The sequence below is a fragment of the Pyrgilauda ruficollis genome, unplaced genomic scaffold, assembly GCF_017590135.1.
Source record: "Pyrgilauda ruficollis isolate IOZ18807 unplaced genomic scaffold, ASM1759013v1 scaffold37, whole genome shotgun sequence".
Taxonomy (NCBI): domain Eukaryota; kingdom Metazoa; phylum Chordata; class Aves; order Passeriformes; family Passeridae; genus Pyrgilauda; species Pyrgilauda ruficollis.
Genome location: NW_024525156.1, coordinates 4,877,869 through 4,895,944, shown reverse-complemented (window position 1 = coordinate 4,895,944; position 18,076 = coordinate 4,877,869). Strand labels below are relative to the sequence as shown.

The 18,076-nt window shown below is 41.7% G+C and overlaps 1 protein-coding gene across 1 annotated transcript in view; it reads right to left on the bottom strand.

Annotated features, from left to right (window-relative positions):
• ADCY2 (adenylate cyclase 2) overlaps positions 1-16,642 on the bottom strand; it is a 205,370-nt gene extending 188,728 nt beyond the window's left edge. Inside the window, exon 1 of the mRNA XM_041475879.1 lies at positions 15,914-16,642. Coding sequence (XP_041331813.1) covers positions 15,914-16,141 — 228 coding nt within the window. The 5' untranslated portion in view covers positions 16,142-16,642. The remainder of the gene's footprint in view (positions 1-15,913) is intronic.
• Positions 16,643-18,076: the final 1,434 nt, after the last annotated feature.

The following is an 18,076-nucleotide window of genomic DNA, read 5'->3' as shown; positions in this document are numbered from 1 at the left end:
AGACCTCAGTGTGTATAGGGGGATTTTTACAATCCTGCCTTTAAAATATAAGCTAATGTCAGCTCAAGAAAAGCCCTGTAAGGCAGAGGTTTATTTTGGAAACTACTTTGTAGAATATTTTCCTATTAGTTCAGAGGAACTAAATCTCTATAGAGTTGTAACTTTTAAGAGCAGGACATTTAGAACTTGCAGCTTCCCGATCAATATTTGCAATTATCAGTGTGTTTAACAAGTTGGGTGTGGCAAAATCCTAAAGGTTAGCAGTTCTGTTACCTTAACCACTTCCCAAAGAGGTGGGGGGGAGAAGAAAAAAAAAAACAAACCCAAACACTTTGCTCTTTTTTTTTTTTTTTCTGCTAGTCTCAGAAATTAAAATACACCAGAGGTAATGAAATTAAAATATCAGCATGACAATTTTGAACATAATGGCTAAGCCTGCAATAGATGGATCTTACCTGACAGTTCTGTCTCCCTGAGTGTTTTCTGTCTTGCTGTCTTTTAATTACAGAAGAAATTAAAAAGTCTACTGTTAGAAATTTTTCAACCCCCACAAATTCTTCCAAAGTGTGATAATCCTGTTATCACCAGTAAAATCTGAAGCCACTTTCAATCATCTTTCCCAAACCCACAATCTTCTCTCAATCTACATCCTGTTCTTTCCCAGATAATGTTATTCCCTCAGTTTAATTTTAAACAGCAAAGCTGCTGCAGAGCACTTCACTGTTATATACAAAAACAGTCAGATGAAATAATCCATAAAAATGAACAAATAAGCAGTCAAAATGCCAGTTTTAGCATAAAACTTTTCACAGAAAATCTTTTCATGTGGTCCATCATTCTTTTGACACTTTATTCTTTTTGTTTAATGGAATTCACCAGTAGTCTATATACAGAGGACTCCTGCTGGGATCTGAAATATCACACGCTTTGAATTAACTCAAACCATTTACTACATTAAACTCTGACTAAAATCCCTTTTGCTGAGATCAATGAAACACACTCTAAATGTAAATATAAAATGAAATTATTAATGTTCTTCAGACACTGATTTACTTTTTTGTTTCATATATCTATTCAATTTTCAGTATTTTCAATTTCATGCAGCTATTTTCAAAAATGTTGAGTGTTAGAAGAAATGTTACAGGGCTCAAGGATTACCAGTTTGCTAACCTCTCAATCAAACATCTTCCTTTAACAGTACTGACTGAAAGAATCTGTGGAGTTGTCTCTGCAGCAAAAACTGCCCATTTTTCCTGTAAAACCTTTCCCAGGACTTGGGACAATGATTTTCAGAAGACCTCATCTCCCTTCTCTTTGTAAAACTGGACAGCACTTAAATTCTCTAACATCGCAAAAAATATTTCTGTACAAAATCTGCAAAATTCTTCCGGCTACTTGTGACCCTTGTCCAATGGTTTTACATTTTAGTGAATTTGCTGATGGCTGACTGCACTGTGTGCCATCTGCTAGACAGCTGGGAAAATCTTCATTTTATTAAGAGGTGCCGTGCCCTGCTCTTGGCCAAGTAGCTGTACAGTTTCATCTAGGATTTCATCATTTAAGACAACAACTGAAAAGTTTTTGCCAGCAATCCAAGGTTTCTTTTCCATCAATTCTATTAGTATTAGTCCATCTCCACTTCAGAAACTGTGCTGTGTCTTTAAGGCCAGGTGCTATTTCCAATACCACACGATGTTTTCTGGATCCACATCTCAGAAAGACTCTTCTGCCTTTTGTGCCCAGCATTTGGCTTTCAAAACATAAAACTTTGCTTGTTATTCTTGCTTAGCTGCCTGGTTAGAAGGTTTCTTATGTGGTTCTTTTTGTTTGTTGTTTTTTTTTTTTACTCTCCCATTGAGTTTTGTGCAGCGTACTCAAGGACATTAGCAGAAAATTAAGTGACCTGTATCTTTCAATCAAACTGTCTTGAAGTTTGTGTCATTGAAGCTTTTCATTTTCACTAAGGCCCTATGCAACTGCATGCCTGAATTTTTTTTCCCTTTGATTCAATTCCCCATCTGGCTTAGCAGATCAATGATAACAGCATCAGGTCTAAATCCAGTTGTTTCATGATGTCTGTTGTCTTGAGAAATTCAAGTCTATTAATGAGTCTGATGTGCAGTCTACACTCGCTGTTAAGTGCACAGAGATCTCTGCCTCCACACTAGATGAATGTCAGTCCCGCCATTTGCACATCACATGGATCACGTGGCATCACAGCTGCCTAGCTGCTGTAATAAGAAGCAGTTCTGCATCCATGGCCCCATTCTACACCATTCTAGATTCAGTAGTATGTGGGAACATAATTGGAGCAGCAAGATTTCATCCAAACCCTTCAGATGACATTCTGGCCACCTGAAGCCTTTCCCCAGGCTTGAAAGCCATGAACCATGTGTGCTGCACGTGTTCCCCATAAGGGAAGTGTGCAGTTTTGCAGCAGTGCAGCCCTTCTGCTGCAATCCATCAAGAACTGTTCTCTGGCATTACAGGCAATGTCCCTGTGAGCACACAGGACTAACAGTGACAATACAGTGGCCAACCCTGTACATCTTGTGAACACCCTCCTGACCACACACATGCCTGACTACCAAGCCAAGCACTTTTGCCTAGTGGTTTTTTATTTTTTAGTAAGTCCAGTCACATATAGATATTCTTTATCTTCTCAATCAGTCAGTAGAAAACTATGGCATCCAGATTTTTCCACCTTTGCCTGATAGCCATAAGTGAACCTTGCCTGCTTCAGTGTAGCAATTATCAGGAATAGAGTCATACCAGAGATCAGACTTCTCTGTTTAATGCAAAAAACATCACACCCTACAGAGGCTTTGCAAAGGCTCTTCGGAGGTGCCGTGGATGCTTTGCAAATAACAGTAACATAAGAAGTTGGAAGAAAACTTCTGGAGATAAAATATTTTTTGCTAGTGAAGAAAGCAGAGAACAGTTGTAGAATTCCTGGAAATTATCCCAAAAAAAACCCCAAAAAACAAAACAAAACAAAACAAAATAAACCAACCCAAAAAGAAATAAATAAACCACCAAAAACCCAACTGCTTGGCAAGCAAAAGTTCAATAAGCAGCTAAGAAAATGTGGTCAAAAAGGAAATCAAAGAAACCGGGATATTTGGGAAACAGGGATTTTGCCTCTAGAAGGCAACTGAGCTTAACAAAGAAAAGATAAGAATGAGTTTGCTGGCACTTCCAACATCACAGGAAAACATTCAAATTCAATGTTATAGATTGTTACAGAAACAGAGTACATGGTTTAAGAGAAGCAGCAATGTCAAGGAGAGCAGTGACTCTCAACTAAATGAAAGGACAGAAGTTGATTAAACACAGCTAAGAAGGTTTCAGCAAAGGAAAAGCAGAACAGACTCTCTTTTTAAAATCTGGCAGAGCCATATGAAAGGATACACTCTTCTCTACAAGCCTAGGAAGCTGATGGAAGAACGAAAATGCCTGTTGTTGAAGCATTATTTACACAATAGTCTTACTGAAAACTTGGTGTAAAAAATCATCAGCAGAACAATAAAAAAGTAGAAAAAGACTGAAAGACATACAGTTCACCAGGGAGTGAAGAAAGACCTGTATTAACAGTCTAAGAGAATTAACAAATAGTATAAAGTGGCTATAAGCCAAAAAAAAGAGACTGAACAGCAAAGCCTCATAAAAATAAATTACTTAGAGGACTGGTTATGATATAAGGAAGGCTGTCAAAGAAGAAAACACAGCAGATCAAGGGATACTTTAGTGACTCCCAGATGGACTTGCTAAGCATCACAACAACAGATGGAAGCTGAGACCACAGTCTGTGTCTCATGCACTGCTGAAAACCAAAACAAACAAGTACAGACAAAAAAACCCACACATACAAAGAAAGAGATCAGTCTGACCTCAAGAAATGGAAGGAACCTGGTCCACAAAATATTGCTATTGAGGGGCTTCTTTATAACAATGACAAATCTTGTTAAGAAAACAAATGAAAAACATTAAACATTAAAACATAAACATTAAAATTGAAAGGGGGAGCTATAAGCTCACAGATTAAAATCTTTGTAGGTAGCCTAAAGACACTATAAAACTCAGAGGCAAAGGGAAAAGCTAATCAGTTCCTCTAAACAACTTGAGAAAGACCAAAATACAACCAGAATGTCTCAACATCCAAGTAAGGAAGGTTCTAAAATTTATCTTCTGTAGAGGAAGAAAAAAAAAACCACAAACACAAAGCAACACAACAACCTGAAAGGGGATAATAAAAAAGGATTTAATATAAAGGCTTAATTAATATAAAGACTGCAGGCCAGGAAAAAAAAATTCTCAAGCAAGTTTTTAAGAGTATACAAATAAATAGTAAATTCTTTTTGAAACATAATCAGGAGTCATGGCAGCAGCTAAAGAACTTCCAAAGAAACAGATTATGCAGGTATTAAAAAGAACAACTAGAGAAGAACAGACTGTAGCAGAAAGCATTTGGGTTGTTCGGTTTTGGGTTTGTTTTTTTTTTTTTTAATCTGTGTTCATTGTAGGATAATTCTCATGCCAAAACAATCTCTGCAGGGGGAATAAGTCAGAAAGCCTGTCTCAAATTGAAGCATTAGTGTAAGGCATTACAGACAAAAGCAGCAACATGAAATGCAAAAAAAAATTACCATAAGCAGTCAGAATTCACCAGAAAGGGCCAATAAGACTCGAAGAAGAAAGAGCTAAAACTGTAGTAGCATATAACCTGCACCCAAAAGTTCCTCAGTATCCAAAGACAGGCATGTGACGTAATGCCAGTCTCTCCTGGGATCCCCTTCAAACACAAAGGGAAGTACCAGCACGTCTGGCATCTACCAGGAAAAATTGTAACAAACAAAGGTTCCTCAGGAATCCTGGGGTATATGTTCAAAATACCCATAAACAGTTTGGAAAAGGGCTGAACAGCAGCCTGGCAAAGATGAGGGTCAGCTATGAAGGATTTCATTAGAGTCACTACAGAGCAAGAAAATGGCAGACGAATTTCAGCAGAGATGTGTGTGCAGAGATGCACCTCAGACAGAGCAATCCTAACTTTATACACATGACAACAAGCTCTTGGCTGGCTACTAATACTTAAAGATATTTGGTGTTTATCATAGCCAGACCCATGAAAACATCACTTAGGTGTTCAGCAGCAGTCGAAAAACAACCTGAAATGCAGAACATAGAAAAATAGAATAAAGAAGAGAGAACGTCACGATGTCACCTCAATGCATGACAAACACCATTTCCAAATGAATGCAAAGGAAGAAAAGATAGTTTTCAAGAACAGTCAAAGCTGCAACACAGTGGCTAGATTCTGAAGGAGTATCACGATGTCACCTCAATGCATGATGAACACCATAATTGTGGTTCAATCACCATTTCCAAATGAATGCAAAGGAAGAAAAGATAGTTTTCAAGAACAGTCAAAGCTGCAACACAGTGGCTAGATTCTGAAGGAGTATCACTTGGTTTTAAGGTTCATCTTCTCTGCATGAAGTGAGCACAACTGTCCTTTAGTCCAGCTCTTTCGATGTTTAAAGGTAATGTCCATCTCAGCCCAACAGGAACAACCTCCACTGCAGCTATCTGCATGCAAAGATGTAGCCAGAACCCCATGAGCTCCTGACTATTCCTACTGCATCATATGCCACAGAATAGAGAATAAAAAAACATAATTGGTAGGCCAGGATGTGTGGGCCTGTATAATTTATATTCAAAAATATACCCTGCACAAACACCATGCACTCAACCTGAACAGTGAGTGGTTTTTTAATACATCCTCATTTGCCATATCAGCAGTTTTCTCTCTTGGTTTATTTTCCATCGATTTGGGTCCTCTCCTCTGGTTAACCACATGTCAGATAAAATCTGCATACAAATATGTGTTTAATAAGCTGGAGTTCAGAGGGCCCAGGAACAGGGTCTGGGAATATGAACAGGACTGCCATGCCTCTCAGTCATCCAACAGCATCTCAACCTTCTCTTAGGCTGGCAATTATCAAAAGCTTTACTTTAAAACATGTAAGAGCATAAGAAAACCAGGATGGTCAAACCCAATTACAAGTGGCTATAACACTCAGCTGGGTGCACTTCTAAAATTGTCCAATTCAATGGCAGTAGCTGGCAGCCACAGAAGATAAACCATGTCCCAGAGAGCAAGGAGAGTTAATTACATCCTGCTCCCTGAAGTGTCCCCTTCAGAAGAGGGTGGATACAGCAAGCAGAAAAGTGAGCAGAAATCTGTACTTTGATGAAACTAATTATTTCAGGCTCAAGAGGTAATTAGAACCTACTCACATAATTTATTAATTTTTAATGTAAATATAGTGATCAAAATATCTTTCTTGCATACTTTATTCTACATGCATTGATTCTGACTTCCTCTCAAAAAAAGGTGGGTTAATAACTCAGTTTAGCTTGCTTTTCAGATAGTCTCAAATCCTTCCTTATATTATAAAAACACTTTTAAAGAAACTTCCCAATAAATGCACCTACTATTTATACAAATGACAATATATGGAAGATAAACTGAGTAAAACACTTAGGAAGAACATATACTTTTTAGTTAAATATATTCAAAACATGTCATTGAGAAAGCTCCATCAGCTAAACATTATGGATAATACAATACTTCACAAGACTCAAAGATCTATTTTTCAGATTAACTGCACTGCAACATGTATTAAAAGTGAAATTATGGCCTTTCTTGTACCCATATAGATTCATGGAAGTCTGAAATACTCGTTTAGATTTGTAGAAGTCAGAAGTACTCATCTGACTCTTTGAGCTATTTAATACTGACAGTTACATATTTTGGCTGTCACTTTTAAATCAAAGCTAAAAAGTGGCTTTCCCTCACCATTTTCCTCCTGACATAATAACTTGAGAATCTGGCTGTAATCAAGAAAATGTGTCAAGATGCAACTCACTTAAAAGTAAGAATGACAAAATTTGAACCAGGGAGCACATGAGCTTCAGCACATAAGGAAACTGCTCATTTTAAGGGTCCGTTTAATGAAGAAAAAGGTACACTTAGGCTCCTCTCTCTAATAGATCTTTTAAAAATACATTTTGCAAGAATTTTCCTAAGATTTAATGAATAGGCGTAATAGAGTAGCATGAAAAACAGCTTTAATATTGAAAGGCACTACTGTCATTTTGTAATTACTTTTGAAGTGTTTCCTAAGGTTGTGCAATTTCACACTAAACACCGTTATTTCTATTGCAACAATGTTCTTAAAGTTTACTCCCTAAGGATACCTTCCACACTCTCATATGTCTCTCAGTTCAACTGACTTGAAACCTAAGATATTTCTTATTTCATTTTTTACTCCATGACCAGGACCACATTCTGCAATGGCTATTATTTCTATTATGATAAAATTTCAGATAAAGGTTACAAACATGTTAACTTACATTTAAAATATAACTGCCAAATGAAATCTCAGGAGTAAAACTTCAGACTAAATTGTAAGAAATAGAGCAAAACAGATTCTGCAAATACAGGCATTTTTGCATTAGTTCAGGGCTTTTTCATAAGTACTGTAAACCTATTTCATTAAAGCACAGGTAAGAAAATAATAAAAATCAAAGAAAGAAAAAACAATCTGGTAAATTGTTTTATTGTTAAACAGATGTCACATTACTTGAAGCAACTTTACAAAATCCCACCGCCTATCAGTCAGGTTTAAAAATTCCCAGAGCTCACTGGTGCAGAAAACAAGCCCCAGTGAGAGTCTGTGGCCATTTTCTGGCATGAGTTAGCAGGGCAGGGATCCCCAGTGGGGTTTACAGGACAAGCTACTGGTCTGGACAAGCTCCCCATCCATGTCCTCCTAGGTCTTGACCAGTCTAGACAGTTCTCAGATCACTGTGCTGCTACAAAGGATCACAGTACCTGCAGCAAGGAAAGAGAATCCACCCACCTGCCAAGGTATATGAAGCAACTGAAGTGATTTATGAGGAGCAGCAGAAGGAACTGGGGTTGTCTAGCCTGGAGAAAAAGTTGTTCAGGGGGGACCTTAATACTTTCTACAATTACCTGAAAGGCAGAGCAAGGTGGGTCTTGGTCTCTTTCACCCAATAACAAAAAATAGGAAAAGAGAAAATGGCCTCAAATTGCATCAGGGGAAGTTTAGATTGCATATTAGGAAAAAATCTCTTCAGCAAATGGGTGAGCAGGCTACCCAGGGAAGTGCTGAAGTCACCATTCCTGGAGGTATTTAAAACACATGTCGACGTGTCACTTAGGGACATGACTTAATGGTGGACCTGGCAGTGCTGGATTAATGACTGGATTTGATGACTTGAAGGATCCTTTCCAGTTGAAACAATTCTATAGGAACAGGAGCAATACCAAGCAGGTGCTGAGCCAAGTTCAAAGAGCATCTGTTTTCCTAACACTACTCTCAGAGGAAGCAATGAGCCCAAGTCCTCAGCCTGAAATCAGTGTTGCTGGAAAAGGAGCTGGGGGGAATCTAGTCTTCCTAGGATTTTCCTGCCAGACTGAACAAAGTACTAGCGAACTGGAGAAAGGGATATGGAAATTTTACCTGGAATTGAAGGATAGCAATCCCATTTATCCAGTCAGTGAGCAGATCCACTGTGTCAGCCATAGCATTTAGGGTCTTTAAAAGGTCCCACAACACACAAATCAGCTGTGGGAGGCAGGTGGAAAAAAGTAAGTTCCACCTACTTTTGCAAACCTTCCTGAGCAGCTCTGAGAAGCTATTTGGGAAACAGAGACATGGGCTAGAGCACCTCTTGTCTCAGTTGGTCTCTAGTGTATACAACCAGAAGCCATTGCTCCTGCACTCTGGAGCACACCTTCCAGGTAAGAAAACCTTCAAAACTAGAACCATGGATGGTGAAAGAAGAAAATGTTCAGACTAACATGTCATCATTTGTGGTCATTTCCTCTGCCTCTCCCAGACACAAGCCTGGAACAGGGTCACACCCGAAACAGCAAGGGGCTTTTATATCATATATGCACCACTAAAAACAAGAGTTCTGTTTAGAGAAGAGACAAAGAAAATGTTTCTATACTTGCTGGTAAAACAGACAACTGGGAGAGTAAGCGTAGACACAGCCTCACACTCCTCCGTACAGATGGTGCAATAGTCCCTTCAATTTTCAGCAACACCTGAATCAGGGTCAGTGTCTGAAAGTTGTTTATTCAAGATATAAAAAGAAAAGATATGGAAAAGAAAATGTATTGAGCTGTTTTGAGTTTTAGGTTTTTTCATCAGGTTTGATGCTCAAAGGAAAAAAAAAACTCAGGGAAAATAGGGCAGAACTGTGCCAATTCACTTATTTTTGGATCCAGATCCCCCAAAACAGAAGTTTAGTCTCTTGGTATCTTCCATCATCAAATATCAATGTTGCTTGAGCTGATTCAATTCTATTTGAAATATGCAGAAGCTACTATGGCAGCACATAATTATTTGGGATCACAGCTCCACTGTGACTGGGGAGGTAGGCAGAGAACCAAACTCTACTGGTGTTCAGCTGCAATTTGGTCCCCAGCACACCCAGCTGCTCAAGAGATTTGCAGAACACATCTATCTGTGTGAAGTGTCCATCAGTTTGGAGTCAAGCATAGAGCAGCCTGGAAGGCTCCAGTGACCACTAGTGTCATAACAAGAAGTTTTCTTAATCACAGTGTAAACGCAGGAACCATGATCTCTGGCTAAGGTCCTTAATCTAGCAGAGCTCTTGAAGGCTCAAAGAAATATATTCATCATTTTGCAGGAGTCAACAAATGGGTTGGATATATCTGTCCACAACAAGGAACTTGAAACCAATTTATAAAAATTTAAGGAAGATAGACAGGCAGGTATTCACAAGTCCATGGCAGATCCACTATGAAGTTGCCAGTACAGGATATGTGAATCCGCATACCTGGCCTGAGGCTGATAAAGACAGCAGACAATCAGAGCCCAATCCATCATCTGTCTTATTCCCATTGCACATCAGTAAACAGCTCTAGTCAGAATGTTATTTATCATGTCTGTCAGCTGCAGTAATGATTAGCAGTTGTGGATCCACCATTTTGAGTCACAATTTGTGGCATTAAATGAGTTTTCTATTGCCAAGGTATTCATAAAACTTCAATTTATTAAGATTACAATTAAAGGCTAAGCATTTCTCCAATATTGCCATACTCATAGTTTTATCCAATTCTTATTCAGAATTTAGGTTTTTCAATATGAAAAATGAAACAGAGGCATGCAAAGTGAGGTTGCCACCAGCACCTCATTAACTTGATGGCTCTGCTTCCAGACTTGTTAGAGACTGGCAAACGAGACAAGCTCTTAGCAGCAATAAAAGTAACCACAGATGTACTGTGAGTGTCATTAGAGAATTAAAGAAGTAGCAGGCCAGACTGATGCAGTACTGAGGACTGAAACCAGACAGAAAGCCAGGCAATTCCTGCTTCAGACAGGAAGATACAGCAACCTTTCCTGCCTGACTAAAGAGATAATACTGCCTTTAAAAAGTTACTCTGAGAGAACATCAGAAGGAACATCTGGCAGGGATAGCAATATCCTAAGATTGCATCAAGTAGCCAGCAACTATAGCTAGAAGAATATACTGCTATACGATGTCTAGAGACAAGAAAACAAGAATTAGAAACATGGGGTTTCTTCATGGACCATTTTAATAGGGGACTTGAAAGCAGAACTGTACACTCAATTATAACTTGAACTGTAGAAAGAAAAGCATTGTAAATACACTGATGTTTATTTTGAATTCCTTCTCATGTTGGTAGTAGCAGTGGTATGGTATAAAGAGTTTAAGGAGAGCTAGAATACCACCTGAGCACAACAACCATAGCATCAAGCATGAAAAAAAAAACTCTGTTTGTCCTTCAATTAGTGAGGATTTTCTTACTTCATTACTTTTGCTGTATTTAGCTTTCTTCTTGGGGGAATGAATATACTGGAGTTTGAAAACACTGTTAACAGATGCTTTGGCTTACTTTCAGTCTGCAAGGATTCCAAGGAACGTTTTCAGACCTTGGGTATTCTTGGGCTTTGGGAAAACAGTTGGTGCTCTTAAACTAAAAAAAGCTGTAAATTACATAGGGTTGATCTCAAAAGATATCCTAAAATTGAGAGTATAAATGGTCTTATAGTATGCCTGTATTATTCCATGCAATTAGGTTATAACAGAGCATCTCAAGAATACAGATACAAAATCACGTCGTCAGTGTGGTGACCTTTTGGTGTGGATGGATGAATTTTTCAGAGGCAAACTGATGAGATTAGAACAATACCAGAGGTACACATCAGATGCTTTTAGAGAATGATGAAACATGCTAAAACTACTCATTCCACATGGACCTGGAAGACTTTTTCCCCTTCATTTCAAGATGAGATTCTGATCATGGGAATCTGGAAGGGCTTGGCTGATGTCCAGCTCTTACCAGAAACAGCAAGAATTTATTTCAGGAGTAACACAAATTAGAGGGAAGAAATGGCACACCTCAGTTCAAACCCCAAGAGGATTACAGGACTCTCCTGATCTTCCCCTTGCACAGAAAGAGTTATCTGCCAACCAGGTTGGCAGACAGAAAGTTTTCACATACTCTTTCAGAAGAATGAGGCAGCTACTTCTTCTTCCATGCAGGATCAGCTGATGGTAGGTTCAGTCAGTTTAATGCCAGAAAACCAATTCCTGCAGAATGTACATCTACCATGATGCAGGTACATCGACCTAGCTGTATTCCCTCTTTAAGAACCACTGACTGCTCCCCTTTTTGCTACAGAAGGTATTTGGTTATGTCACTAAAATAGATGTGCAGACAACCTTTAGTTTCTTGAATTTATAAATCCATAAAAATGTCCACAAATCTATAATGAGCCTACCAGCACGATCCTGAGCTTTTCAGGAACTTCAAGAAAGTGACTGAGGGGGCAACTAATTCCTCTGCTCCTCAGACAGTCCTTAGGTGGCTGACCCAGAACAATCTCAGAGTGCTTTGGAAGAGGGAAGGCTACACCATGCCACATTGCAGTCAACACATGCCCCAGTTGGCTGAGGGCACCCTCAATAAACACGCACCGACACACCAGAGCCTACACACAGCAACCACATCTTAAGAGCTTTACAAGGTCACAGGTGGCAGCGAGAATTTGGTGGGGAGATAAGGGCTGCAGCTAATGTTAACACCACACAGCAGGCTTACAGGTCCTGAGCAAGCGAAACAGGCCAGCCTAAAAGAAAACATGTATCTGGTAGCAGACTGGTGAACCGTAAGTTTTCAGAATAGGAACAGAAAGGAGATCACAACAGGTTTAAATCTTCCCCCACTTACAACACAAGTGCTAAAAGATTTTGATATCCCTGAAGTGTAGGTTCTTTTTGAGGCCTTTATCTATGGACTAGGCACTCTTTAAGTCTAGAAAAATGCATGGTTAAAGGAAAGTTATGGTCTTCCAATAAATTGTACAATTTGGGCATCACCCCTGTCTTCAGAGTTTTTGTTTAATCATGTAAGAAATTAATCACAATTTCAGATATTTCAGGTACTGTCATATTTTACACTATGAATTTAAAAACAGCTCTATATTTCAATCTCCTGCAAATTGCAGTTATAACAGACATGCTCCTGCCAGAGACAAAACCGTTCTAGATACCACTAAAAATGGTCAAAAGCTTTTAGTACTAAAAAGGGAGAGATGGGCGAATAATGAGTTTTTCATACATTTTACATTGAAAGAATAACACAATAGTCAGAGAGAAAATGAAGCTGACCTCTGGCATTTTTAAGTTCTGAAAGGTTTTCACAGGTTTGGGAAAATAATTTACTCTGTATCGATTAAAGCAGCAGCTAAACATGGATGACTGATCGCATTTTGCCAGCTTGCAGTTCACGCCAGGTAGAGAAATACAGAGGATACTCTGACATAGGAAATTCAAAGGTTGATACTATCACTACATTATTTAAAATTACAAGCTGTGAATGGTCATCATTCAAGCTGACTCAAGTTTTATATATAGTGTTTGAGGAGATAGAGTGCTTAATTCCAAAGGTCAAAATCACAATAGTTCTCTGAAACAAAAGCAAAATCTCCCAAGAAACCTCTCTCAGTAATAATAACAGTACATTGTCTGAAAGAAAAGTAATCTGATTTCCAGGCACACTTTGTAAGTAATCTTGTTTACAGTAATTTTGCAACAGCTTTCATAAATTTTTCATCTGAAATCAGGAAAGCTATAGCTTGTATTCTGACAGGTTGAAAGAGCTGAGTAAGTAAAATACATCCCCTGTGTGGCTGGCTTTGTTTGGGAACACTTAAGAATACTTTGTCACATGAAAAAACACAAAAATAGGCAACTCAGACACCACCGTGATATATTTTAACAACCAAATAAAACATTAAAATAGAAGGAAAGCATTCTCTCACTTCCACTGGTTTCCAATTTTTTTAAGACAGTTTAGAACATGAAAATGGTTCACACTTCATGAATATCCATCCTAACAATGTCCAATCCCACATTCCATGTTCTAAGCTGTTCTATGAAGCACAAGCAAGAAATCCAAACTGTTATAGTGAGTCATTTTGGAGTTTTTTCTCCACAACAGGCTTAAGTAATTTTCAGTGAAATCTTAACTGCTTTGTACAAAATCTAAAGGAAACAACTGTTAAGAAATATTTCCCTTAACTTCAGATGCATAGCACAGATCTGCACAGAACTATCCCACTTTACTTCCACTGGGCCTTCTCTACAAAATTACATCTTCTGTCAAAACAAACACACATGTACAAGTTGTGCAAGATAAAAGATAAGGATATTAATACCAGATTTTGTGGCTCAGATACTCCTAACCACATGTCCCTTATATATCATCAGGCACAAAAAATGACTAAAAGTCCACAACTCTATATCTATCTTTCATACAGACACAGGAGAAGCAGATCTAAACCTTCAGGAATACTTTAATCACAAATGCAACCAGAAACTAGACTACAATAAAGTGCTTTTAGGTGAAATTCTGGGCAGGATTCCAAAGGATTTTGTCCAGCATCCTGTGGCTGGAAGTCCCATATAGGCAAGCTTTCTCTCTGCCTGAAGTCACTTTCATCTGTCGACTGGAAACTTGGATGAAGCCCACCTCTTTCTCCACTCACCCATCCAGTTGTTAGCTACAGGAAGATAAAGACTCAGGAAAAGGGTTTTAAAAGCATTTTTTTTCCTCATCCGGTATGTCTGGAATTTCAAATGCAGACTGAACTATTAAATTCACTCTTTCTGAAGAAGTAACGCCTGGCAAGATTCAGCCAGCTCACAGTTTTGTTTCCATAACTTTCAGCAGTCCTTCCATCTGGGTCCGGTTTTATGCCACCTTCACTACTGCAAATGATTTACCTCAAGAGATGAAATTACCAAAATAACCACATGCAACTTGCAAACAAGCTGCAGACCATACCACAACTGAAAAGTACAAAATTTAGTAGTAAACACTGTCAAGCCCAAATTCTGCCACCTTGACTGTGGGCATGTACAGTGTACATCTCCACAGTTATCTCTGCCTGACAGACTTCTAGTTCCACCTTCCAACAGTCCCTTCAGCCCTAGTGGACAAGCACCTACATTAACATACTAGAAAGAGATAAGCAAACAAACCTGTATTTTGCACACAGAGCTCCAAAATTTAAACCTTTGGACATTAAACAAATGAATTATGAAGCATCACCATTACTGGCCTCACTTTTACAACTGTTTTCTATTTAGTAGAAGTGGTTGAACAAAAAGCTTAAAATACAACTAATACAAACACCGAAAGGAAATAAACCACCAATCGACTCAAAGCTGAGCTAATCCCACAGGCAGTTCCTGCAGGTTTTAAGGCAAAAGTTTGGTCAAGCAAGAAAGCAGGATAAGCAAACACTAGCTGCAGTGCCTCTAGGAGAATCCATTTGATTATACCGACCTGCTCATCCCTGCCTTTAGAGATAACTAGCTCTATTCAATAAACATTCAGCTTTCCAGAAGACCATAAAAAGATTCTTTTTTTTCCTTTTTTTTTTTTTTTTAAGGGAGGGGAAGAGTCTGAGACCACACAAATACCCATTTACTTCAGAAGTATACAGTAATGCCAACAGCCTGCCTCTAATCATTAACAGCAGGAAAACTCTGAAAAGGACCAAGAATTTTACTGCCCTCTGCAGCTTTTCCTTTGCAAGGGCAAAACGCCACCCATTTCAGGGGAGATAAACTGATACCGACTGTCACCTGCTGCTGTGACACATTTTTCTTCCTAAAGCCTGGAAACCCTACACTGAGCACGCAAAAAAGACATCTGACCAACCAAACTTCACCTTCCTTAAAAACGAAGGCTGCGCTGTCCCAAAAGCTTTCTTGAGAAAATGGGTCAAACGCTAGAAAATTATATCATAGGGGATGGAGGGGGCTAGCACAAGGAGGGGCACAGCCCCTGCTTATTTGCACTAAAAATATTACTTCAGATACAGGTACCGACTGCATTTTTGTGCGGCGACGAAAACCCTGCCACTACAAAGGCCACCACGGCCAAGCCGCCAGTTGGAAGAGAGCGGAGCCAAGGAATTAAGTGAATTAAACTCGATGCGCTTGTTGACTCAGTTTTCGCTCCATCAGCCGCGCGGCCGCTGCTCCAGCGTCGCCTCTAAATATCGGGCAGCAAAGTTCGGGCGGGGGCTCCCCGGCCCCCGCCGCCACCTCGGCGCCTCCGGCCACCAACTTTCCGCCGCAGGAGCTGCAGCACCGGCTCTCGGCCGCCCCGTCCCGTCCGCCTCGGCTGAGAGTGCCGGGTTCGGCGATGTCAGCGGGGCGACAGGAGAGGGGATGCCGGGCGGCGGCAGCGGGGATGCCCGGGAACCCGGGGATGGAGCGGGTCCCGGACCGGGAGGGCGTCTCTTACCAGCCCGGAGGCGAAGAAGACGGCGAGCAGAGCTAGGCAGGCGCCCATCACGATGAGGAGCAGGAAGACGATGAGCGGGTGCTGCTGGCTCATGCAGTAGTAGGACTCGTAGAGCCAGTCCCGGGAGCGGGACTGTTCGCCGCTCGCCCCGCAGCCGCCGCCCGCCTGCTCTGCCCGCTCTAGCAGGTAGCGGCGTCTCCTCCTCATCATCATCGCTTCTTGCCACATCGGGCAGAGCCCGCGCAACTCCCTCAGAGCCGCCGCCGCCGCTGCTGCAGGAGGCGGCCGGGGAGTGGAGCGGGGCGCGCTCCCGCGCGGGAGGCGGAGAGGAGGAGCCGCGGCGGCGGCATGGGCACGGTGCGCCGGGATGCCGCGGTCGCCGCGCAGCCCGCCCGGGGCTTGGTGCGCCTCCGGAAGGCGCCACCCCGCACGCACATGCCTTGCCCGGCTCCCCCGGAGGCGGGGGCGGCAGGCGCGCTCCTCCTCGCCGGGGAGGGCAGCGGCCGCCCGCACAGAGTAAGCGCCCCAGGGCGGCGGCGGCGGCAGCGGGAGATGCCTTCGCGGGCTACCGGGAAAGCTGCCCCTGCCCCGCGCCCCTCCGCACCGGCGCCGGGAGATGCCCCCGGGGTCGGGCCACCTGCCCCGGCCTCCGCCCGCGTGGGGCCGGGAGCCCTCGCCGCCCGGAGGGGCGCGGTGCCGCCGCAGGTGCCGCTCCCGCCGGCGGCCGTGGGGCGGAGAGCGCGGCGTGTGCCGCTCCCGGCCCGCCCCCGGCCGCCCCGGCCCTGCCCGGCTCCAGCGGGGACGCCGCTGCCGTCCCCAGGGTGTGTGGCAGCACCTCCCGGCGCCGGAGGGAGAGACATTTGGAGATTGCTTTGGAATTGCTCCCACGGGCGGAGGGCTCTTGCAGGACTGTTTCACTGGGTGCCTTTTCCGGAGGTGGAATCCCCTTTTTAGAAGCCATACGTCGTTTTTTGTCAAGACGAGCATTCAAGTTAGAAAGAAGCATGACACATTTTTCCCCAGCTTACCATGTTCCGAAGGATTTGTTTAATTCCTACCAAAGCAGGGATTGGAAAGATGCTGGACATCTAACACAATAAAGTTACATATCTGTCATGCACAGCATTTACAGGCAGTTCTGCATCCCCAGCCCATTGCTTCCCTGAATGTCCCTCCCCACAGGTTAAGTCGGTCTCTGCCCTCTCTGATCTACCCTCCAGCCTCTGTTGTTGCTTTGTCACATCCTTAAACTCATGGAGGCTGCCAAAACGCTCCCAGGAGAGGAAGAGAACAGAGCAACACAGATGCTAATGGGCCTGAATGTCCCACGGGTGTCTCCTGGTGATTGGAGTAATGTTAGAAACAAGAGGGACTTGGGAGTACTATGCTACTGCGAAAGGTAAAAAACTGGAGCTGACATAAGTGGTCATAAATTGTCATAAATGACAGACATAGAATAGAGGGCTGACCATTAATCAGGTGGAAGAGAAGGCAAGTACACTAGGATGATATAGACCAAAACTACATGGACTGTGAACTAACTTATATTTAGCACCTAAATTCTATGCCACTGATTTTTCTGTCCAGGAAAAGAAGAGATGGGTCCTCCTCCACGAGTGTAACAACGCAGAAAAACCTGTAGCACGTACAGCTCCAAAGCCCTGTCCATATATTTGCACCTCTTAGATTCCTCAGTTTTTTTAAAGGGATGAGACTTGAGCTTTCCTGCCCCCTGTTCCTCTCAGCTGGCTGGATGGAAGAAAAGCTGCTTGTTTTTCACTCTTCCTTCCCCTGAAGCGCTTTCTGGGGCAGGAGGAACACATAAAGGAGAAGTGGAAAGTTACAACCGCACCCACTGTTTTGGGAGAGCGAGGGTGAAAAACTCTCAAAAAGCAGCAGCGGTAAGATTGAAGGATGAAGACAAATCTATGTGGGGAGAACATTCTGGCAGAATTAATTGCTGGGAAGGAGTCAGTAGAGGTGGGTGTGAGAATTTTTGCAACATGAAAAGGCTTTACTTGCAGTCACTTCAAAAATTATGGAGTTGGCCACCCTCACTGTCACACAGACACATATAGTGAGATAAGCATAGGGAGTTTAAAAAAATCAAGAGCCAAACCAGAATTACAACATAAAACCTCTTGAAAAAGCAGATCTCAGAAT